The sequence below is a fragment of the Dermacentor albipictus genome, chromosome 1 (assembly GCF_038994185.2).
Source record: "Dermacentor albipictus isolate Rhodes 1998 colony chromosome 1, USDA_Dalb.pri_finalv2, whole genome shotgun sequence".
In the NCBI taxonomy this organism is placed as follows: Eukaryota; Metazoa; Arthropoda; class Arachnida; order Ixodida; family Ixodidae; genus Dermacentor; species Dermacentor albipictus.
This window is the reverse complement of record NC_091821.1, coordinates 263,492,067-263,515,625: the sequence shown is the minus strand read 5'-3', so window position 1 is coordinate 263,515,625 and position 23,559 is coordinate 263,492,067. Positions and strand designations below refer to the sequence as shown.

At 43.5% G+C, this 23,559-nt stretch overlaps 1 protein-coding gene across 3 annotated transcripts in view; it reads left to right on the top strand.

The window, feature by feature from the left end:
- The window catches only part of Pus1 (Pseudouridine synthase 1), a 54,177-nt gene that overhangs the window by 28,369 nt on the left and 2,249 nt on the right, over nucleotides 1-23,559 (top strand). For all 3 annotated transcript variants that reach the window (XM_070531300.1, XM_065433130.1, XM_065433129.1), the window contains exons 4-9: nucleotides 3,536-3,774; nucleotides 11,105-11,233; nucleotides 14,671-14,749; nucleotides 18,184-18,229; nucleotides 18,310-18,474; nucleotides 19,028-19,147. In XM_070531300.1, coding sequence (XP_070387401.1) covers nucleotides 3,536-3,774; nucleotides 11,105-11,233; nucleotides 14,671-14,749; nucleotides 18,184-18,229; nucleotides 18,310-18,474; nucleotides 19,028-19,147 — 778 coding nt within the window. The remainder of the gene's footprint in view (nucleotides 1-3,535; nucleotides 3,775-11,104; nucleotides 11,234-14,670; nucleotides 14,750-18,183; nucleotides 18,230-18,309; nucleotides 18,475-19,027; nucleotides 19,148-23,559) is intronic.

The following is a 23,559-nucleotide window of genomic DNA, read 5'->3' as shown; positions in this document are numbered from 1 at the left end:
TGTCAGGGTTGTTGCACACGTCTCTCCATATCCAAATAATGATCATGGGTGCTTCTATTTAGAACCGCACAAAATAATTCAGAAACATAGTGTCCATCTAGTGGACTGTCCATTTTGGCCGTCAATGATTGGCTAGAGCAGTACTGCACACACGTGAAGGAGGCAGGGTGGGGGCACAAGCTTTGTTCTTGCTCGTGCCACAGCCCAGCCGATCAGCCATTCAGTACCAGCCGAAATGAACAGTCAGTCCACTAGGTGGACGCTAACAGAATACGTCCCCAGCTCTACCGTAAACTATCAAGAAGGTCTGAACAATAACTGAAGTAAAGCAATCAAGTAAGAGTTAATTTTGGTGCCACTAACCAAAGGCTATCCAGACACCAGTAAAGTTTGTTTTGAGGAGATCTCAAATACAGCCTACAAGACAGTGCAATGACATGAGAAGTGGTAAATCAACTTTAGACAACCAGTTAGCATATATCTCTGGCACTTGTTTTGGAAAGATTTTCTAAGCCAGCTTTCGATGACCATGTAAACCTTCCTCTGAACTGAGTGGTGGTGCCAGGCAATGTAGCTTTACTGAGGCTGGCTTTGATGAGCACTTGTCTGACTTTAGCCACCAAATACTAATGCTGACCATAGTCTTCCATTCTTGCATTAGTAAAGTGCTGCAGTTATAGTTTCGTAGATTCCTAATTGCCACCAGTATTTGAATAATGATCTCAGTAGGGGGAAAGACTAGGAAATCTAGCACGAACACAAATTGTTTCGACCCTGTGATATAAGCATGCATTGACTGAATAGCCCATCCATTGTGCATGTTCTTTTTAAACCCATCATAAGTCTGCTGATAAGCAACTCACCGTGCCTACATTTTTTAGCTTTGCCAACTCCTACAGTACGTGGGATCCGCACAATTTCTTTAAATTGTAGAACAGTGCATTTTTTTCCTAGCCTGCTAGGAAAAAAGTGAGAAAAGTGATATCAAAGTGATATCAAGTGAGAAAGAGAGCATCATTTAATGTAACAAAAACAGATAAGCCAGCCAGACGAGTTTGTCTCTGGCCTACTGCTTTGTGTGAGAAAGGGGGTTAAGGGTATCGAAAAGCAGAGAGAGTGCAGATGATACAGTACAGTGAACTATGGGCATGGTGCATTGTACATATGTGTGCTACATTATGCATGTCGCAATACACAGGCATCTGTCAAGTGGGGCTGCTGTCTGTTGAAAATGCTGAATGCTCTTGCTGCTCATAAGTAATCTTTAATGTCATTTTGCACCCCCAGAATCTTTCTTTCCAAAAAAGCTCTGTCATTCCAACAAGGCAACATGGCATTGAGTGTCTGACATTACATTCTGGGCTATAATCAGAGAAGTTGCAGAGGATGCACAAAATTGTTTCTGGAATCTCTCATGCCTTACAGTCAAGGTCATCTTCACGACTTGTGAATATACCGTTCAGTAAACTTTACCTCGAGTCTTATTCTGTCCTGTGAAGTGTTGTCACTTCGCTTTGTTATTGGTGGAATCCTGAATGTTAAGTCCGGGCATAATGTGAAAGTGCAGTCTTAGTGATAATAGGAATTTGCCAAGTTCAGAATAGAGGTGCTTCGTATTACGCAGAAAAGCAGTGGCATGACGCATCTGTATGTGGAAGCTTTGCTGCCTCATCTGCAAACTTACTGCCTAAAATTGGGTATCCACTGGAACAAACACTATAATGGGGCCCTTTCTGTGTCCATAGGCATACAAGAGAGAGAGAGAGAGAAAAAACATTTGTTCGAACCATCGAGGTGGTTGCTCTTGAGGTCGAGCGGGTGGTGTCCTCATTCCAGGACTCCACTGGCCATGGCTGCTCGACATACTTGCTGGACGAGAGCTTCTCGTCCCGCCAGGGTATCGCTGGTCAGCTGTACCTCCCACCGCTCAAATGACGTGCTAGGCGTCTTTAAGTGTTTAGGTTTGCCCCCGCACCCCCACGAGATGTGGAAGAGTGTAGGGCGTGTGTCGCCGCACCAGGGGCAGATGCCGCGATATGTATGTGGGAACATTTTACTGTATTTGTGTAGGTTAGGAAATGTGTTTGTCTGAATAAGTCAGAGAGCTACGGCATCTTCAGTGCTGAGCTTTCTGGTTGGTGGCAGACCTTAGGGTTTGGATGGTGTGGGAGGCTTTCAGGTTGCTCTGGATCCAAAAACCCAGAATCCTAGTCTTATTGCCTTCCGTGATCTTCTGGCCCTCAAGATAGATGTCGATAGGGCCGGGGGACTTGTAGGTTCCTCCTCCGTGCACCCAGATCACCTCAGACTTTTCTGGCGCGCAACGCATCCCGCTCGCTGCCGCAAATCTCTCCACAGCCGTCGCGGCCTCTTGAAGGGTCGCCTCTTTTCGTGCTAGGGGGCCCTTGGTGGCCCAGTGCATCATGTCGTCTGCGTACAGGGCGTAACCTAGGTCGGGGATCTTCCGCAGCTCTTTGGTCAGCGCTAGCATCGCGACGTTGAATAGAATCGGGGAGATTATCGCCCCTTGCGGTGTTCCTTTGTTCGGCACGTCGATCGTATCCGATCAAGTCTGGCCTATTCCGATGGTTGCCGTCCGGCCCGTCAAGAACGATTTAACGTAATTAAAGATGCGCTCCCCACAGCTGATGTCGTTCAGTCCCTTGAGAATGGCCTCGTGAGAGATGTTATCGAAGGCCCCTTTTAGGTCGAGTGCGAGCAGGAGATGTCCTCCTCCCTTCGGGATGCCCTTAAGAACTTCCCTTAGGATTAGGAACGCATCTTGCGCAGAAAGTGCCGGCCTGAAGCCAAGCATGGTGTGCCATAGGCATACGAAAAATCTATGTCTATGGCAAGTTGCTTGTTTGCTCCTCTCCGTGTGACATCCAACTCCTTGCAGAGACGACTTAGAATCTGAAAATATTGTGCCCATTGATGCAGTACACCGATAAAGATTTGTCTTAGTACCTCTCGGATAGCTGTTAATTACATTGTTGTTGAAGTTTGACTGATTCGGCCAGCATAACATTGCACTAGCCCTGCAAAATACCACGTTGATGTTAAAGATGATCTGTGGCCTACTGTAGGTTTCATGACTGCTGATGTTGTGGAAACATGAGGAGTTCAGTTGTCTGCATACACAGGGCAAGTCTCTAAGTGTTTCTGGAGAAATAACGTACTCTAGAGCACCCCTAGGGCTGTGTTCTCCATTAAGCTGTGTTCTTCGTTGAGCTGTGTAACCTATGGCACAGCCAGCAGATTAAACAGATCATTGAGAGATGACTTGCTCCTCCTCTCTACTGAATTTTGAATATGTATACCTCCTTGAATTTTAACGTATTGTTTTTCTATGCGAAGGGAAATTATGTTAACTTCTGTGATCTGAAAGTGGAACTCAAAAGATTTATTAATAATATAGCTTAAGCTATTATAAATAGCATCTTCTACACATGGCACTTATGATAAAACATTGTCACTTGCTGGTGCCAACCCTAAGGCACAATTCATGATGAGTGATTTGTAAATGCTTTGACAGGAATCCAGGAACCAAGACAATAGAGGAAGATCTGCTCACTGCTTTGTACAAGGGGCAGCTTATACAGAAGGAGCACATAGACATTCCACAAAATGTGAAGTTTCAGCGTGCAGCTCGTACAGACAAAGGAGTCTCTGCTGTGCGACAAGTGGTGTCCCTCAAACTACCCACCAATATCAGCATTGATGAAATGGTGACCAGAATCAACAGCCACCTTGTGGATCAGATAAGAGTCATTGGTGAGTGGTAAACAGTCTTATCTCAGCATCGTCAGTTCCAGGATTTTGATGTCTTTTTCTCACTTTACAGGGTGCCTAACCGGGAAAACCGGTAGTTCTCAGGGATATTGAATAGTCTGGATAAACTCAGGGAAAACGCGGGGAATTTGTGCTTCAATCATGGAAAATTAGTTGTCATTTAAATTTATTGAAAGGGAACGAAAGTCATCTTACTGCTGGCTCGAGTAAAAGAGAGGAATCGTAACGAGTTGTCCTTGACGCCGTGTCGTCGGCTGGGCAGTTGCCAGTCGACGACAAGACCAACGGTCAACACAGTCAACGACCAATTTTCCGGACACCCGATTTTCGTGAAATGCCCGATAATGCGGACGGCTTCGCGCGCACCACCACGTGACCCATAGAGTCAGTGTATAAAAACGTGTGTAATTTCAGACGCAAGAACCCTTCGCTGTCCGATTTTCCGGACTTTTTGCCGTGACCGCAGGAGCTAAGCGGCATTAATTAAAGCCAACACCGTCGTTTTATCTCGCCGCGTCGAACCAGCGCCTTCGCACGCAGGTCCGCTGGCAGCCGTAGCCACCACCGCGGCAACGCTAGGCTTAGCTGCTTCGACGTCCGCTGTGAAGGTTCTTGCCGTTCGGTGCCGTGTTTTTCATTGAAAGAATTCGCCGATGTCAGTAATAGCACCGACTCTGCCTCTGTAATCCTCGCGAGTGGCTTCGAAGCTGAGAAAGCATGGCGCGTTGCATAAAGCCGGTTCCCGAAAGGCAGCTTCGCCTCAACACTGCAGTGTTACGCGGTGAAGCTTAACAAGCGTGGGACGGGGCAGTCGTCACAAGACACAGTACGTATTCCATAATTATACACGCGTGCACTCGCCGTCTCCTGTCGCAGTACGAGCACCGATATGCCTAATAAATGTACTGGCAGGCTTTCAGGGCTTTTGGGGATGTGCCTATGAGGATTTGAGCCTTTAAGGGCAGTAAAAGACGCATTCATTTTTTTCGGACAGCCCGATTTGATTTTTCAGACGTTTTCGTGGCCCCTAGGAAGTACGAAAAATCGAACGTCGACTGTACAGCTGCCCAAGAGGATGCTTCAAATGGTCCGTGTGGCGAACGCCCTGCGGAACGAGGAGAAGAACAGAAATGACCGTCACATTAAGGAATGTTCGGGAAAGGAACTGTGCCGTCTCTTCTTTGAAGGAGCTTGAGCTCAAAAAGCAAAGTGTTCGCTGACGCAAAGGTGCAGGTGACCTTCATCCAAACCAAGATAAACTCTTGAAAGCAGTGAAGCACAAAACAGAGGCATTGTGCATGGGCTAAGAGTATGTGAGGAGAGTTGAGGTTGACTTTCCAACTGCTGAGAAGATCTCACTTGTGACATAGTTCGGGCCTAATATCAATGATCTTGCTGTCACTTGATAGAACTAGCTCATTTTCGAAAATATTTGCTTCTGTATGCATCTTCTTATTCATATTGAAAGTGTTCGACTCGATTTACAATGGGCTTTATCATTTTTCTTTTTCGAAGATATTTTATTTGCTGTTCATTTTACTATACCCTACCTTCAGTTTTCTATTTCAAATAAAATAAGCACTACTCCTTAGTATTAAAACTAGATTAAGTTTCTTTTTTTTAAATGCTTACTTGAGAGTGGCAGCATCGGGCAATGTGGTGGCAGCCTGTCTTGACATAAAATAAAGTTCTGTGTCGCTCAGGGATAACCTGGAAAACTCAGGGAATTTGGAAATGTCAACCTGGTAGACACCCTGACTTTGGCAGCTAGCAGCTGCCTTGCATTCAAGCGGCTGCAGTAGTAATCGTGTGAGTTGGCTTCGCCAGCATAATAAGATGCTCAAGTGCCATTGTTCGCATGGTTTTAAGGGGCCAGCTGTAGTTTCAGTCAAAATTTCTACAAAAGTTACTGGAGGGCACTCTGGTGCTGCAACCATTTAGCCACCTGGTGCTACGATCATTCACCCACCAGGAGATTAATGGGTAGTACATAGATTTGGCTAATCTTCGTGCTTGTGGCTTCAGACATTCTTTTGACATTTATTAGACTTATAAGCTTACAAGCACTCACATTTTTTAAAATGCATGAAGGCAATAAGTTTCGGTGCACATGCATAATCATTGCAAATTGTTGGACTTATAATGCAATACAGTCGCCTCTCGTTACAACGGACCCTGATAATCCAACAAAAAATGTCTGTTTTATCCAAAGTCCGTAATATCCGAAACGCTTTGCTTCCGAAACTTTCGTCACGGTGCCTGACAACTTTATTGCAAAGAGCGACTGATGAACGTCCAAAGTAAAAAACAGACAAAAAAGTAGCAGTCTCACCCAAACGGTAAAGCATCGATTGTGATAGAAATTAAGCGAGATAAGCGCGGCAGCAGCTGCAAGCGAATTGACCTTCATGCTGTCTCTCGCTTCCACACGGACTAAACGTCGAAAGCATAGCGTCGAAGCTACTGGCACTGGGTGCACTTTGTCCATATCGCCGATCGCTTTGAAGATACTGCGCCTGCGTGGGCGCGCACTTTATCCACATCGCAGGTTGTTTTCAAGATATGGCACCCGCGCCGTAAGCAGCAGCTGCCGAAGTAGAACGCCCCCCACCCCCCCATCTCGCCACCCCCTGAGCCTCACATGTGCGTGAAAGAAGACGGCGCGTTTCCCGCCCCGCCTTCTTCCCTTGTGCGCATGATGGTGAGCCGCGAGCATCGGCTCACCCTCGTGAGTCAGTTGTCAGCCCGTGTTGACACGGCAAAAGTACATTTTATAGGCCCGATTTTGAAAAAAAAATGTTGACGCTAAATTCTTCAGCTGTAGCTGATAGTCCATTGTAGTGCAGTCCGTTAAAAGCGAACTTCGTTGCATATATAAAATGGGCAGAACAAACTAAGGCTGAAATATGGGTCAGTTATATCCGAAAGTCCGTTGTATGTTGGCCCGTTGTAATTAGCGTAGACTGTATTTTACTGAAAATGATTATTTTGCCAAGTCACAAAGCCGTTTGAAGCCATGATGAAGCTTTGGCAAATTCAGATACTACGCCGTGATTTCCATGTAGGCTGAACCACCATGCTTGCAGCTCCTTTAGACACTAGACAGTTATAGTATAGCGTATGCAACTATAGCATACGCTAAGCAGCGCACGTTTGTTACAGTTTTAGTTGCCCTACGATATCTTTAGATCTCAGAGGCAATATGCCGTCATTGGGGCTATCTCCCTACTGTAGCTATAGGTGGCACTGACATCTTGAATGTTTCGTTAGGCTCCTACTTATCCGAAATGAGAAGCAATCTTGAAAATTCCACAATTTTATCCATAATACTCTGTCGTAGAAGCGGCCTGAGACTAAGAAAAAGCCGTTTACACAGTCATTTGCTACGAACAAAGTGAATTTTGCAAAACCAATGCCAAATTCAATTTGAAGCAGCAGCCAGGACCACCGCCATGTTTTCCCCAAACTACGCAAACCATGCAAAGACGCTAGCGCTAAATCTCAGAAATAGTGTGAGTATGCTATACGCTGTCAATAGTTTAGTGTTCTGCGCATGCACAGTAACGACCTGCTGTATTATAACGTATGCTAAACTAAAACCAGGCACGTACGCAGGATTTTTTTTCGGGGGGGGCGGTTCAACCCAAGGTAACTTTTCTATGCAAATGAGGTGGAGGGTACCTTTATTAGTACAAATGTGAATAATGCCCACCATTTGCCATAAAGATGCGTAAAGCCGCTAAAAAGAATTGAAATAATGTGTATCTCACAGGTACGCCTGTGAGATACACTTCTTCTTTACTTGGCAAACAAAGAACCACATCAAATGGACTCGAGCATGAAAGGTGCGTGGGAAGAACCTTGCCAAGAACAAGTTAACAAGCGAGAGTGCAAAATAAAGATTTCTAGTAACGTTTTTCGAATTAGCCATGGAAGAACTTCAGATAAATGTATATTTGCACAACAGTCACAGTTCTTTTGCATCCCTCGTTTACTGCTCTACCAAGTAGCAAAACCGACTCGTGTCGTTATTTGGGAAGTTGTGTAACGATGCGTTGTCACCAGTCCCGTACAACCATGTAGAGCGCAGGACGCTGTGGTTCTAGACGCACTGCGCCCACCGCGGAAGGTTATAACCCCCCCCTCCCCCTTTAGTACAGCAGGGAAGTGGCTACGTCAGGTGGCTGGATTGATAACTGTAGAAGCGTAATTCAAGACACACGGAATTATTCTCCAGTCCCAGCGGCGTTTTCTCTACTTCCCTTTTAAATAAGAAGATGTCGATCCATAAATATTTTTGCATACAATTTTCACTTTTCCTCCCTGTTTGGCTGTTGCCTTGGCTTTCTCGCTTAGTAGATCGCTGAATTTCTCATCTCCTTGCGACTCTTGTTTCCAGTTGCCAATTTTGCCTGAAACGTGCTGTACAAAAAGAGAAAAACCACACGGGGTAACGGGCGACAGTCATATTGCTTATGGGTTTAAGGGTTATTACAGGGTCTGATGATGAACGCTTTTTTGCAGTATCTTATTTTCCACCTTATCTAACCCATATCGCGGATATATGGTTCCGAGGATCTGCCAGCGTCGCGCCGAGGTGTCACTCGAGGAAATAATGAAGCAAAAGGAAAAGTTACATGCAACTGGCATTTTCTCTGGCCACAACTCGTTCCACGAGCTTACAGACCAGTGGACTATGAACCAAACCCCTTTCCTGGCCCCTGGATTAGTCTAAACAAAGAACATTGAACTAACGAAGCAACAGGGATGCGCATGATCGTTGAATCGATGGTGACATAAAAATTGTGTTGGGCATTATAAATAAATAAAAATATTATAATTAAAACAATAAACGACGCCCTGCCTGCTGCAATAGATGGTGACAACTGAATTCGTCTTGAGTTCATCGTGCGGGCACCGAATCGATAACTGGCGTCCACACCCCGGGAGATGCCAATAACTACCGCCCTCCAAAAGGAGTGAAAAAATTGACTATTCCACTCCATGAAGATGGAATCGCAGCGAAAGCTGACAACAGTTAAAGCTCTCAAACGAAAAGCAAAGTGTTTCACATTCGCTGCCGGTCGGCCTAAATATAGTGTAATATCGGGCCGACCCGCGGCGGAGTGAAGTGGGCATTAAGCACCCCGCATACGTGGGTCCCTCCCAAAGGTAGTACCATGCCAGGCCGACCCGCAGTGGAGGTGAAGCAGGCATTAAGAACTTCCCATACGTAGGCCGATCCCGAAGATATTGCAATACCGGGCCCACTCGCGGCGGGGGTGAAGCAGGCGTTAAGCGCTCCCCACAGGTGGGTCCATTCCGAAGGTAGTGCAGTGCCGGGCCGACCCGCGGTGGAGGTGAAGCAGGCGTTAACCACTCCCCATATGTGGGCCCATCCCGAAGATTCTGAAGGGCGCGTTATAGGTTTCCGAGTCCACAGGGGTATGTGCCATTGATCTTGGACCCTCTTTGCACTATCACCAGGATCGGCCTACATCGTGATTTTTTCTGTTAACGGACGCCGAAAAAAACTACGAAAGTTAGTCATACACTGCTTTCACTGTAAAAGGCAGCAAAATGTTGACCGCCGAGTTGATTGATTTGTCAAAGCTTTAGGAATGTGTGTGAGGAGTGGTGCCTTGGGCAGATGGGGGGGGTGTATGCTGCTTTGTTTCAGGGTGGGGGGGAGGGGGGTGGGGGGGGCTTCCCCTTGGGTACGTGCCTGGCTAAAACTGTCTACTAATGCCAGAGTTCCCTCTAGTTTTTAAGAAACTTTCATTTTAGTCAAGTTCAAATGTATTGGAGGTGTTATGTATATTTCTGAGCAGCTTGACACGTGACAATGGGAGTACAACAAGGGGTACTGACGTTTAAAATCTGACCAGAACATGTCTCTTGTATTTCCTAGCCATATCTGCATTTGTACATCCTGATCACACTACAGGTCAAGTCAGCTATTCTTAAATGGCAACTTAAATGAGTATGCTTTGGTACACCTGTGTTTGGCTAGAAATTATTCAGTAGATGCACCACATGGTGATAGTTGTGAGCAGATCTGATATGCAATGCAAATGTAATATTAACTCTTTAGACAAATGTTGTCTACAAGCAACTTACCAGAAAAAATGTTTTTTTCTTGCCGAGTTTTGGTATAGAGTACAATGTTTCTGGCTATATGTCATTGGCCAACACTGAATGACAGGCAGCAAGCATCATTTGTTGGTTTAGAGCAGCAAGACAGGATAAGGTAGAAGTTCAGCATGCAACTCGCTTTCTTTTGAAAGCATGGTCAGAGGAGACAGATCTATGCATGATCTCCGGCTGTAGTGGTGTCACACGTGTGATGTAAAGCAGTTGAAATGTACATCTATGGTTGTTTAACAGAGCTAGTTGCTTTATTCTTCAAGGATTGTAGCAGCAGAAATTCTGGAACACAATTTGCCAGTACTCTGAGCCGCAGCTATGTCCATGTCTGTTCGTTCCTTTCTGTGTCCGTGTTCTACAATTTCTGCTGCTACAAGCCACCTATGGTTCACATATGGCAACTGTCTGTACAAATTCTAAACAAAGCCATAGGTGGCTTGGGGTGGAACCCACTTCAGGTTTTCTGCCTGGTGTTTTCCCACTATTGCTGAAAAAGCTTACACAAAATGCTGGCATGTCTTGGTACCTAGCATGTAAAACAATCAAGATTGTAGCAGTGAAGACATTGTACTATATACAAATTGATCTTAACCACTCACAAATTTTGTAGGTACTACACAGCTCTCCGTTATTGCAGTGGCTGTTCATCATGAAACAAGTGCTCTAAACACTACACCTCATGAAAATCTCTGGTGCCTCCCTATTACAGAATGTCTAGCGCTGTCCATGCTAATTATTTGTGTGTTGTGAAAACTTTTGAACTGTTATGCAACAATATTTTGATACTTGTGGACAGCCTCACCAGTATCCAAGATGCAAAGCATTCGGCAGTTATGAACAAGTACAATGCAGGCTAATGTGGTTGCTCAATTGGGTTGCATTTATATTGCGTGACCATATCTACTATTGGGCTGTGTTCTGAAACCCTGTAGAACTTCAATTGCTCCAAGGTCCCAAACATTGAAAAGTACATTGCTGCACACCTTTCTGTGCAATTGAACTCTAACTGTGCAGAGGTCGCTGTGAGCCCTACTACAGGGCCCAGTGGTAAACTTTGAAGTAACTGCAAAACTTTTTATGAAGGCTGTGCCCCTCCACCTTGTCCACACTGCTGCCTTTATGTTGTTTTCTTGTGGCCCTAACAATGTTGCAATTGCCATTCTAGATATCAAGCGAACAACAAGGGGCTTCAACTGCAAAAACAACTGTGATTCCCGCACCTACAGTTACATGTTACCATCATATTCATTTGCACCACCAGGAGTTACGCCTGATGAGTCCTACCGCATTACAAGTATGTTTTAATTTCACTGTGGCATTAACATTTGAGGATGGATGAATGTTTTAAGCAACAAACAAGCTTGTAAGCAGAAACAGAGGTAACAAACTGGGAAGTTAAAGGGCCCCTCATCACGTCCGGCCATTTTGAGCTGACAAGCACAGAGCATAGTACGCGTGCTAATGATCGTGTTTGCAAAGTATTACATCGCTAGGCGCCGCGGAAAGGTCTGAAATTTCAATCTGAACGCCGTTTTTCTTTTCCCTCGCGGCGACTGCGCTCCAAGCCAGACAGTGACGTACTCGTGTGCAGTGTGGCGTCAATCATCGAGACACGTGACTTCAAGAATTATTCAAGGCAACATCTGTTATTTATGTGATCTGTTGCTTGAATTGACGAATTGAAGTTTAGAAAAATAATAAAACACACAAACAGAATGTCTGCGTGTTTTTTTGTTTTACTTCACACCGAAGCAAGCGAGATATACTTCCGCTTCCTCTGCTTGTTCCCACGATCGAGCAGTCACGTGCACAGGTACCGAAATTATGCCGTTTTCTATCATGTTCCAGCGCATGATCATGCTCTGCAATTCGCTTGTGTCTGCCTCAGTATTCGTATAGCACTGAATTATGCCACTAGTCATGTGTCCTTGTGCACAGCACACAAAATCGTGCGCTGCGCAAAACGATAACAGCCAATAACAGTACGCGCACAACGCCGTCAGCAGAAGTGTGCAGCGCGTAAAAAAAAATTAAAAAGGCGAGGAGAAAAAAAAATGAAAGTGGGGCCCATGACATATGCGTCGCGCAATCCTCGAGGTCTGGTATGGGAGAACGTACAGAAGGAATTTCGCTTGCGGAGGATAGACGGGGCGAGTGGAGAGAGTGTCTCTCTGGGCTGTGGAGCTCGCCTGCTGAAATCATGGGTTCGCTGCACTGAAATATTTCTATCTTAGCTATCTTTCTATCTTGAGCCAATTTGAAAAATTTTTGTGACAGAGTGCTCGCTAGAGGACACGTAACAACTTCCAGTGTAATACCAAAATTTGCTATGGGGCCTGGTGAGGGGCCCTTTAAAAGGAGTTAGTGAGTATAGAGTCTCTCCTGTGTCAGTTGCGACAAACACAGTGAAGATTAGCAGGTATGTTTCTTATTCATTTTCAACCTTTTCATAGAGACACAAGAGCCACATCGTTTTTTTTTTTTTAATATGTATGAAATTCGAGTGAAGCATGCCAGGGGCCTTCTTCCTTTTGTTTTGCAGTCCAGAAGAGACTTGTTGCTCCTCTGACCCTGAGCTTGCTGGAGTACATTTTAGAAGCTGCAAGGAGATTTGTAGACAATTTATAAATGATTAGGGTTTTGTTAGTTGCTGCTGACTCTGATGAATTTTTAAAAATAAGAAAGCAAGAACATTCTCCACCAACTGTGGAGTATGTTTAAGAATTTTTCGTAACCTTTCCTCAAAACTTTGCCTGTGCTGAAAGTGTCAAACAGGGGAGGAAGGGTGCTCTTGTGACTGCTACTGATTGTGCCCCAAAACATTTGTTTGCACTGGACCATGTGAAGCGTGAGCAGAATTGTCAGAATTTGCATGGGCAAACTGAACTCATTGAACAGTTAGAATTCAAGATGCGAGGAGAGGAAGAGACACTGTTTCTGGTGGAATTAAAAGCACACTAAACTGGGAGGACACGGTGTATGAAAAGGGAAATTTTGAAGTACCAGCCAGGGGTTTGAATAATTTTAAAGGGTATATTAACACCATTTTTATAAACCTCTTTGTCACATTTAATTATTCTGGGCCAGTTTTGGGAAGTTTGTTAGCTGATACATGCACTTGCTTGGAAAAATATATTGTTTCTAAATTAAAGGATGGCTTGCAAAGCTTATGCATTACATTGCCTAAGGAAGGCCCAATGTATGTAATTGGATTTGTTTGTTTCGTTATTAATGTTTCCTTTTCTTTAAAAAAAAAAGCAATTCTTTAACTGACACTAACGCTTCCGTCTTACACAGTGCCTTAAAAGCTGAAATTAAGCTGAAATTAAGGAAGTGGCATTCTTGAACAATTTTAGCTCATAAAACAGCTTGGAGTTAAGAAAGTTTTGCACAGTACTGGAAGGATAGTTTTTCTTCAGGTTTAGGTGGAAAAACGCCGTAAGAAAAACGAGCTTCACGTCTCAGAAATGTGACTTCCTTACCAGTGCGTATGTGTATGTTTCTTGAAACAAACCATTGACATATTTTAGGCTATTGTCCAGAATTCAGCACTTTTGCCGACCAGTACCTTTGAGCTTCATGAATTTCATGGCGTATTTTGAACCTGCAACAGAGCATCACACAAGCACATCCACCAGCTGTATCTAGTGACCCATCAGGAAGTTGTTCTTATGGCTTATCAGTTCCACTATTGCAGGAAACTGTCTGAAAACTGATGTCCTGATGAAATTCGGTCAAATGCCGCAGGAGCTTCTCACCACTAAAGAGTATGGAACTCCAACTATGATGTTGTATGAGTTTTGCATAAATAATGTTAACCATACACTTAGCTGCTGTGGCTCACAGCAGCTGTACAATAGTGGCCATTAAGGTTTGTGTTTAAGTGGGCACAGCCTTTCTGTCTAGCTCAATGACTGTTGTAGAAAGCAGTGGTCAGAGGTCTCACACTAACAGCATCAGAGAAGGAATGATATGTCACTCTCTGATGATGGGCTTGGTAAGGGTTAGACTGCAGTGTCCAAGGCATACATAGTCGCTTCTCTGTGCCTTTATTTCTCACTGTGGTCAAGTGGCATGCTTTCCCAGTCGAAATTTAGTATCACTAATATAGTGCCTCCTTTATCAGCCACTGGATTGTTCTCGTAGCCATTATAGTTGCCATTGTAGTAATGTATATTTTGGCACACAGAAAAGTCTGGAATTAAAGCTTTTTAACAGTAGTAGGCGTGTGGCCAGGGTGCTTTTTCTTGCTGTGCAAACATAGTTTGAAAACTGCAGTTTCTCCAGTGACCACTCAGTTGACAACGGCTGCTAGCCTTTTGGAAGCCACAAAACGTGGCTGAGCTGAGGTTCCTCCCCACAGTTTTTATTCATCCCCCAGGGTTGCACCTTATATATGGCAAAATGTAGTTATATTTTAGGACATTTTTCATTAAAGTTCAGTCTGTGGCAGTTGCATAGGTCTATGCAATACTTGCTAAATTTGCATTGAGCTCAGATAATCTTAAGTGGGATTATGACAAAGCTGTAGGTTGTGTAATGCTGATCTACATCGCATGGTTTACATGAAAATATGGGGATTGTGGTGATTGGGCAGTATGCACTTTATGTTGTATTTGTAGATTTATGGTCACATACGTGTTAGCAAAAATGATGCCTGCCCACTGCAATCTATACAAGGGTGAAGAACTACCTAATTGCTGTTTGCATTACCTTTTCTTTACTTTTCAGGTGAAAGAATAGACGAAGTAAATAAGATCCTAGCACTGTACAAAGGTTGCCATAACTACCACAATTTTACGTCTGGAAAGTAAGTTGGAGGTCAAGTTGTGTTGATGAAAGTCCATTAATATAAAACCATCCGTTCTCAACCATTGCAAGCCCCATTCTGTGGCCTTGTTGCTAACCTTGCACCTTGCATTGGTTACATTCTTGTATATATATAAATACGATGAAAATCACGAAGGCAGGTTATGCTGCCTTCGTGATTGCAGGCAGTTTGTGAATCAAGTTCATTTTGGTGCGACCTCATGCTCGGCAGCAGGACGCCATAGCTGCTGCGCCACCGCAGCAGGTAGCTGTGTCAGGATTAAAACAATCTTGGGGTACCCACTTTGGGCACCTTTCGTTCAAGTACTGAAGATTTTACCGGAATGGCATTTACTTCTAACATGTGGGTCATTCCACGCCAACTGTCCCAACCTTGGCGCTCGACCATCAGCGATTTCTTTGAAAAAAATTGAGGACTATCTGTTTAAAGCAAGAAGTCCTTCTGTAAAACATTTTTGCGAAAAAAATCTTTTCAGCCCCGCTAGGAACTTGTGAATTTCTTAAAAACTCGAAAGTATGAGTCGTAAAACGCATTGTCAAAAAATTTTCACTTCTTAAATTAGGCGAGCACACAATTTTCCCATGAGAATAAAGATGGGCTTTTCACTTTAAAAAGGTGTTATCGAACTTTACGTTTCCGTGAGTTTTTTATACAGCACTAAATATGCAAAATTTGGTGCGTATTGGGAATTTTTTTGCAGAAAGATAACTTTTACCGAAAGGTTATATTTCGTAGTAACTAATTGCCAGCAAGTTGTACTGTAAGCGAAAAATAATTTGGGACGAATATAATGTGAAATGGCCTGTACAGCTGGCGATAAAGTTACAAGAAAGTTAGTTTTAGCCTATGTTCAGTCGTAAATTTAGCATTGAGGTGGTCGGGGTAAAAATATGCTAAATAGTGTATTTATTAGAAACATCCATTGTCTACAAACTGAAAAACTGTTATCAAATTACTTTTTGTTTTAAGCAAGAAAAAATTTTTTGAATTTGCTTTATAACGGCACATAATTCCGGCGGTTCGTAACAATGCAAGTTCAAACTTCGCGCCCATCTGCTCCGCCGAGCTGCAGAACTGCTGATTCGAGGCGCAACCTTTGTACAGTCGATAACTCAAACGAGCCTTCCCATTTTTTTCTTCAGTGATCGAAAACTGGATGTTAAATCCTGTGCTTCACAAAGGTTATCGGACTGCCTCATTCGGTCTGAATTTAACATTTAACTACAAGAAAGACAGAGTGCGTGAGCAACTAAACGTATTTATTTCTTTCCATTGTCTTTTTTAATGCAGTACTTTGAACTTAAGCATACCAAACGTTTAATGACGAGTCGACATCGCTCCTCTAACATCATTGCCAACATGGTCGCTAAAACACGATTGTGTTGGCTGATACTTGCTACATATTTGCCGTAATAAATCAACAGAGTGTTTTCTTATTCACAAAGTTTTCGCCCATTTCTAAATATTACTGTACGTAACTGCATTCTGTACTCACCGGCGTAACTTTCCGATGCCGTGTGACGACGCTATGCAGGCCGTCGGTGTACGGCGACATCCAGTTAAATGCGCTCTATTGGGACTCGCGTTTTTTATTGGCTAGGCTAATAATTTCTAATAAAACACTCAAGTAAAAACTTGAGGAGCTGATTATCTTGTGTAGATGTTCCTCCATCAACTCAGGAAATTTTGCGTCTGTGCTAGATCTACTTACCGCTAGGACACTTTCCTACGAAGGGGAAACACATGCAAGCAGAGACCGGTATAATGCAAATTCAAAAATTTTGCTCTTGCTTAAAACAAAAAGTAATTTGATAAAAGTTTCTCCGTTTGTAGACAATGGATGTTTCTAATAAATACACTATTTAGCGTATTTTTACCCCGACCACCTCAACGTTAAATTTATGACTAAACATAAGCTAAAACTAACTTTCTTGCAACTTTGTCTCCAGCTGTGCAGGCCATTTTACGTTATATTCGTCCCAAATTATTTTTCGCTTACAGTACACCTTGCTGGCAATTAGTTACTATAAAATATAACTTTTCGGTAAAAGTTATCTTTCTGCATAAAAATTTACAATATGCACCAAATTTTGCATATTTAGAGCCGTATAAAAAACGCATGGAAACGTAAAGATCGATTACACCATTCTTAAGTGAAAAGCCTATCTTCATTCTCAAGGGAAAATTGTGTGCTCGCCTAATTTAAGACGAGAAAATTTTTTGACAATGCGTTTTACGACTCATACTTTCGAGCTTTCTAAAAAACTTCACACGTTCCTAGCGGTGCTGAAAAATTTTTTTTTCGCAAAAATGTTTTACAGAAGGGCTTCTTGCTTCAAATAGATAGTCCTCAGTTTTTTTTCAAAGAAATCGCTGATGGTCGAGTGCCAAGGTTGGGATAGTTGGCGTGGAATGACCCATGTCCCTGTTAAATTGATATGATAGGTCTGTACTATAGGGAACCAGTGCTGGCCAGGAAGTGCTACAACAGTTTCAGAGTCCTACTAAAATATGCTGATGTCATTCGATAGGGATGCCACAAAAATGGTACGATATCTTGAACGATGACAGATGGACGCTCATATTTAATGCTTGGTAACATTTGGTTTGTCCAGCCAAGCTCTGTCCTTAGCAAAGCGTGTTCCGAGGTGCGAAAGCACGTCTACATTCTAGCTCACCTGTGCCCAGTTAGGTCAGATGCTGGACACATGTGCCTCAAGATGAGCGCTCAATTTGCTGACGCAAAATCAAAGCACGTCCTACAGAAACTGTTTTTTGCGCCCACTAGGCTGTGTGTTATGGTGCTGCTGTTGGAACGCAAAGTTTCAGCGCTGGTTGCCTATTCCAAAATCACAATCCAGCTATGGGAAGTGCCATAATGTGGTAGCTGTAGATGAATTTCACTGCCTAGGGTTATTTTTTAACATGAGCCAAGGCTTGATACGCGAGTGTTTTAGCATTCTGCCTCCATCAGAATGTAGCTGATGAGTGTAATTGAATCCACAACCCTGCACTCAGCTGTGGAATGCTATGCCCATCGAGCCTCGTGACAAGTTATTAGTTGGTTTTGTCTATTCTATGCATAGGTGTGGTACTATCATTGTGAAATGAAGTGTAAATGGGAAAAAAACAATGTAGGAGACCTCCTCTGCTTAATTATTCAAAACTGTGATGTGCGATTGTGGCAAAATAGTGCCAAATGTGTTATATCTCCAAACTAAGCTACTGTAAATCAATTGCATCGATGTCACACTAACAAACATGAAAAGAAACGTGTGCTTTGTAGTTTTTCTCAATTTGCTTTCTAGTTTTTATCACATTCACATTTTATTCGTGCATTATAAAACGTGTTAAAAACTGCCTTTGTTTTGGCTGAAAAAGTTTGTCCAAGTCATTTTTTTTTCTTTGTTCAGGAAATCTGAGGACCCCAGTGCAATGAGGTTCATGATATCTGCAGAGGCAAGAACTTTTATACTTTGTGCATGCTTGCTTGTTTCTTTTGTCTCCTGCGGCTGACTCTCGATTCCTGTCTATTTCAGTGTGGCCAGCCCTTTATTCAGGGGAATCTGGAGTTTCTGCAGATTCAGATCAAGGGCCAGAGTTTCATGCTGCACCAGATACGAAAAATGGTTGGCCTGCTCATTGCAATCATGCGTGGGTACACAGACCAATCCACCATTCGTCGGGCATGGGGCCCTGAACGGGCAAGTGAATTTCTGGTTTCTCACAGCTTGCCATCAGCAATTTATGTGTGGTAACTTTCATTTTGCTACTATAACTATCTATTACAACCTAGCTATTAGCATTGGTGCAGTGATGATGGATTCCTTCAAATGTCTGTTTCAGTATAATGCTGCTTTGGTTCTTTGTGCAGGAGTGGTACTTTAATAACCAGTGGCAGCATACATCCACAATGGTGGGGCTACTAGAAATGTGGCTTACACAAGTAGCACATGCTATTTGAATGATAGTTTAATAAATCAATTAGTGACTGATAGTTTCTGTGAGTACCGAAAAAAAAATTTACAGTAACAATAAGTTAGAGCTTTGGGCTGTTTCTTTTTTAACTTTTGTAGCGCCTTGACTGTTCAGTGGACTTGCACTGAAGGAAGTGTGTGCACTGTTTCTGTCAACTTGGCATTTATGACTCCTTCATTCGCGAGGTCTGGGCAATTGTTAGGAGGGAAGAGTACAAAATGAAATTTGTATGTATAATAGTGTAGGTTTCATACCTTTCATGCCTATTTGCAAATTCAGCTGGACATTCCCATTGCACCACCGCTAGGCCTGATGCTGGAGCAGTTGCACTATGACCGCTACAACAAGCGCTACGGTGGAGACGGCCTGCATGAGCCACTCTCTTGGGAGGCAAAGCAGGTGTGTTTGCCGGATGATCCCAACCACGGCGGCTGCATTTCAATAAGGGTGAAATGCAAAAGCACTTGTGTACTTAAATTTAGGGGCACATGAAGGAACCCCAGGTGGCCAAATTAATCCACAGACCCCCACTATGGCATGCCTCATAATCAGTTTGTGTTTTCGGCTCGTTAAACCCAATTTTTATTTTTTTTCTATCTTCTTTTTATTTTTTTGTTTCTGTGTATGTGGTACATGTGTTGCCATATGTGTCTCTTGTTATGATGAGAGAGACCCGACATATTAATTTCCCACATGCAGTATGTTTATGTCCTCGTACCACTTTGCTCATTACCAATTATTGTGTGCTGATACATGGAAATACCACTTATTACTTATATGGCAACACCTCTGAATTAAGCTTAAGTATTGGTTGAATTAGTGCATGTGACCCTGATACTTTACGCATGCACAGTCCTCTTGACAACTATATGTTTAACAATCAGACACCTACGCAATAGCAATAGTTTTTCAGATAAAGGGGATGGCTGGATGCCTCTCAATTACCTAGAAAAATAATATGGAATTTTTTTAGATGTTACATTTGTAGCGTTAACATTAGTTGTGTCTTTTTTATTGCAATGCTTATGTTGTATGAATTTATTTGCTGTATATATGTGCGTTTGTGTGTGTGTGTGTGTGTGTGTGTGTGTGTGTGTGTGTGTGTGTGTGTGTGTGTGTGTGTGTGTGTGTGTGTGTGTGTGTGTGAAAGTACTTTTTACACTATTGCTGCCAGTGTAAAAGGACAGCCACCCATCAAACTGCTAATCCTATTAGTTTGTATGGCTGCACCTTCCTTGTGAACTTATTGTTTCAGCTCAATTTCAATCGCACTTGAACAAGCTGTTCCAGAGTGTCTACTAACTGGGAAAACCGGGAATTCTCATGGATTTTGAGTAGTCTGGAAAAACTCAGGGAATATATTTGTGCCTCTATCGGGGAAAATAACCTGTAATTTCATTGAAAGGGTCGAAAGTCACGGTAATGCTGGCTGGAGTAACAGACAGGAATCGTAATGAATCGTCTTTGACGCCCTGTTGTCAGCTGGAGGAGTTGCCAGTCTGCAGTCAACGACCGACTTTCCGGATGCCCAATAATTTGCACAGCTTCGCGACACCACTACGCACCCGATAGAGTCAATGTATCAGAATGTCTGAAATTTCGGACGCAAGAACCCTTCGCCGTCAGATTCTCCGGCACTTTTTGCCGTGACTGCAGATTCGAAAGGTCATTAATCAAAGCCACCACCACTGCCATTTTTATTACCTCGCCACCTCAAACCGATGCTCTCGCACGCAGTTGCACTGGCATCCGTAGCAACGCTAGACCTAGCTGCTTCGATGTTCGCTATTAGGCTTCTTGCCATTGGGTGCCGCGTTTTCCATGCAAAGGATTCGCTGCTGTCAGCAATGCCACCGACTCTGCCTTTGTGGTCCTCGTGATTGGCTTAGAAGCTTGAAAAGCACGGCGTGTAGCATAATGCCGGTTCCCAAGAGTCAGCATCGCCTCTGTACAGAAATGTTACTTGGTGAAGCATACGCAAAAGTATTGCAGTGAAGCATGACAAGCGTGGGAAGGGGCTATTGCCACGGGACATAGTATGTATTCCTTTATTATACACGCATGCACCCGGTATCTCCTGTCACAGTATGAGCACTGATATGCCTAATACGTGTACCGGCAGGCCTTCAGAGCATTTTCGAATGTGCCCGGGGCGGTTTGAGCCTTTAAGGGCAGTAAATGACATGCATTTATATTTTCCAACTGGCCGATTTTTCGGACATTTGATGCTTCAAATGGTCCGTGGGGGGAACGAGTGGCGGAAGGAGGACAAGAATAAAAAGGATTTATGCACTGAGGAATGAAAGGGAAAGGAAGCGTGCTGCCGCTGTTTTGAAGGAGCTTGAGCTCAAAAGACATGGCTGATGCCGAGATGCAGGTGTCCCTCATCCAAATCGAAACAAACTCTTTAAAGCAATGAAACACAACACTGAGGTGTTGTGTGCGGGCTGAGAGTATGTCAGGACAGTTGAGGTTGACTTACGAGCTGTTGAGAGAGAATCTCAATTGTGACAAAGTTTGGGCCTCATACCACTGAGCTTGCTATCAGTTGATAGAAATAGCTCGTATTCAAAAATATTTCCTTGTGTATGCATCTCATTTTTATTTGTATTCGAGAATGTCCGACTCCATTTGCGATTTTTTTCGAAGACGTTTTATTTGCTGTGTATTTTACTAACCCCTCCCTTCTATTCTCTTCTTGAATAACATAAACACTACTCCTTAGTATTCAAACTGGATTAAGTCGTTTTTTTTTATTTTTTTTTTTCATATGCTTACTAGAGAGTCACAGCATCGGGCGACATGGTTTCAGCCTGTCTTGACATAAAACATAGTTCTGCGTCACTCGGGGAATTTTGCAAAGGCACTCAGGGAAAATCTGGAAAACTCATGAAATTTGGTAATGTCAACTTGGTAGACACCCTGTGTTCATAACAAACAGCAAGTATATCTCCGCCTCTCAAGCAGTAATGTTGCTTGCTTAGAGAGCTCTTTATTTATTTATATCTTACATGTTTACAAAATTCAATATCCAGCCCGCTGAAGCACCAGTGCTTTCTCATCAATGCATAGCACAATGCTTAGCATAAGTATGACTTCAACATTTGTGGTACAAAATGCATAACTAAGTTCACAACATGTGCAGTTCCTGTGATTTCTTAGATTTCCCTGTTGTGCGTACGAATCTGTATCCTCCATACGAGTTGCTGAACTAATGTGATGGTGAACGAACACAAAGCCCTGCTTTCAACAGGTGCAAGCAGAAACTTGCCTTTGCATTGTGGTGTGCACCTGCTTGCCAGATCTCGCACTCCTCTTTGTTCTACAAAAACTGAAAAATGCAGAGAGATTTGTGAGGAATTCCATACATAACAATTTTGTGATGGTGGTAATTCACATGCTCAAATTTTGATACTACATTGTCGCAGTTCACTGAGAACGAAAGCTTTAATTGCAAGAGGTCGTCCTGTTGCACTCTATCGGCAGACCCTAAAATAGGGAATGCAGTCTTCTCCTATTGAGCCTGCACGCACTCTCGAGCAAATCATCTTTGTTGTCGCCATTGAGGCTCAATGTGGATAGGGGCACGACATTGGCCTCCCTCTAGAGCGAGCGTTGTCCCGGTGTGCGGCGAAAGGTAGTCCGTGCACAAATTCAGGTTGTCCATGTCACTCAGAGAGATAAGGCTTCATGCAGGCCACATGAACAGTTTCAGGCACATGCTGGTAGCGCTTTGAGCAAGATGGGGTACCAGGAATAACTTTGTAGATGATGTCACTAAGCCGGCGCAGAACTTTACACGGTCCGAAGTATCGCCATAGAAGTTTTACAGAGAGACCTCAGTGTCTGATAGGTATCCATACCCAAGCTCTATCGCCAGGTTCATAAACAATAGATTTATGGTTGAGATTTTACCGGCGGGCATCACGGTCATGCTGGCTGGCTATTCGGACACGCGGGAGCTGTATGGCTTCCCCGCCAAGCTCTGTAAAATCAGCGATGTCAGCCTCTGTGTCACTGCAATTATGGGGCAGCACAGCGTCAAGCCTCGTTGTTACTTCTCGACCATGGAGAAGACTGAACAGCGTCGTTCCTGTAGTTTCCTGGCATGCTGTGTTGTACGTAAATGTGATATATGGCAGAATTTTGCCCCAATTTTTGTGCTTCACATCAATGTATATACCCAGCACGTCACCGAGGGTCTTGCAGGGGCATTCTATAAGCGCATTTGTTTGACGATGGTATGCTGTTGTCCTCCTATGAGCAGTGCAGCTGAGCATGAGCACACAGCTCGAAAGCTCCACTGCGAAAGTAGTTCCTCTATCTGTTATGACGACAGCTGGAGCACCATGTCTTAGGACGATGTTATCAATGAAAAATTGTGCCGCCTCATCTGCCGTGCCACTTAGAGGTGCGTTGGTTTTCGTGTATCTGATGAGGTAGTCTGTCGTGACTATGACTAATTTATTTCCACTGGCAGACGTCAAAAATGGGCCAAGAAGGTCCATCTCAATTTGGGAAAATGGCATCCCCGGCACTGCAATGGGGTGTAAGAGCTCAGTGGGTTTAGTGAGTGGTAAATTCTGCTGCAAGCTTTGGCCAGTAGTATTTGTTTCCGATTCGTGCCAATGTCCGTGTGTAGCAGAGGTGGCCTGAGGTGGCTTCATCACTACATATTGAATACGTTGCAGGCAGCTATACTCTATGTTCATCCAATATCTACAATTTATTTTCATAATGTTTATAGAGTTGTTCTTGTTTGATATACTCGATCATTATTAACAGATTTCAGTGTAGTAAAATATAACTAG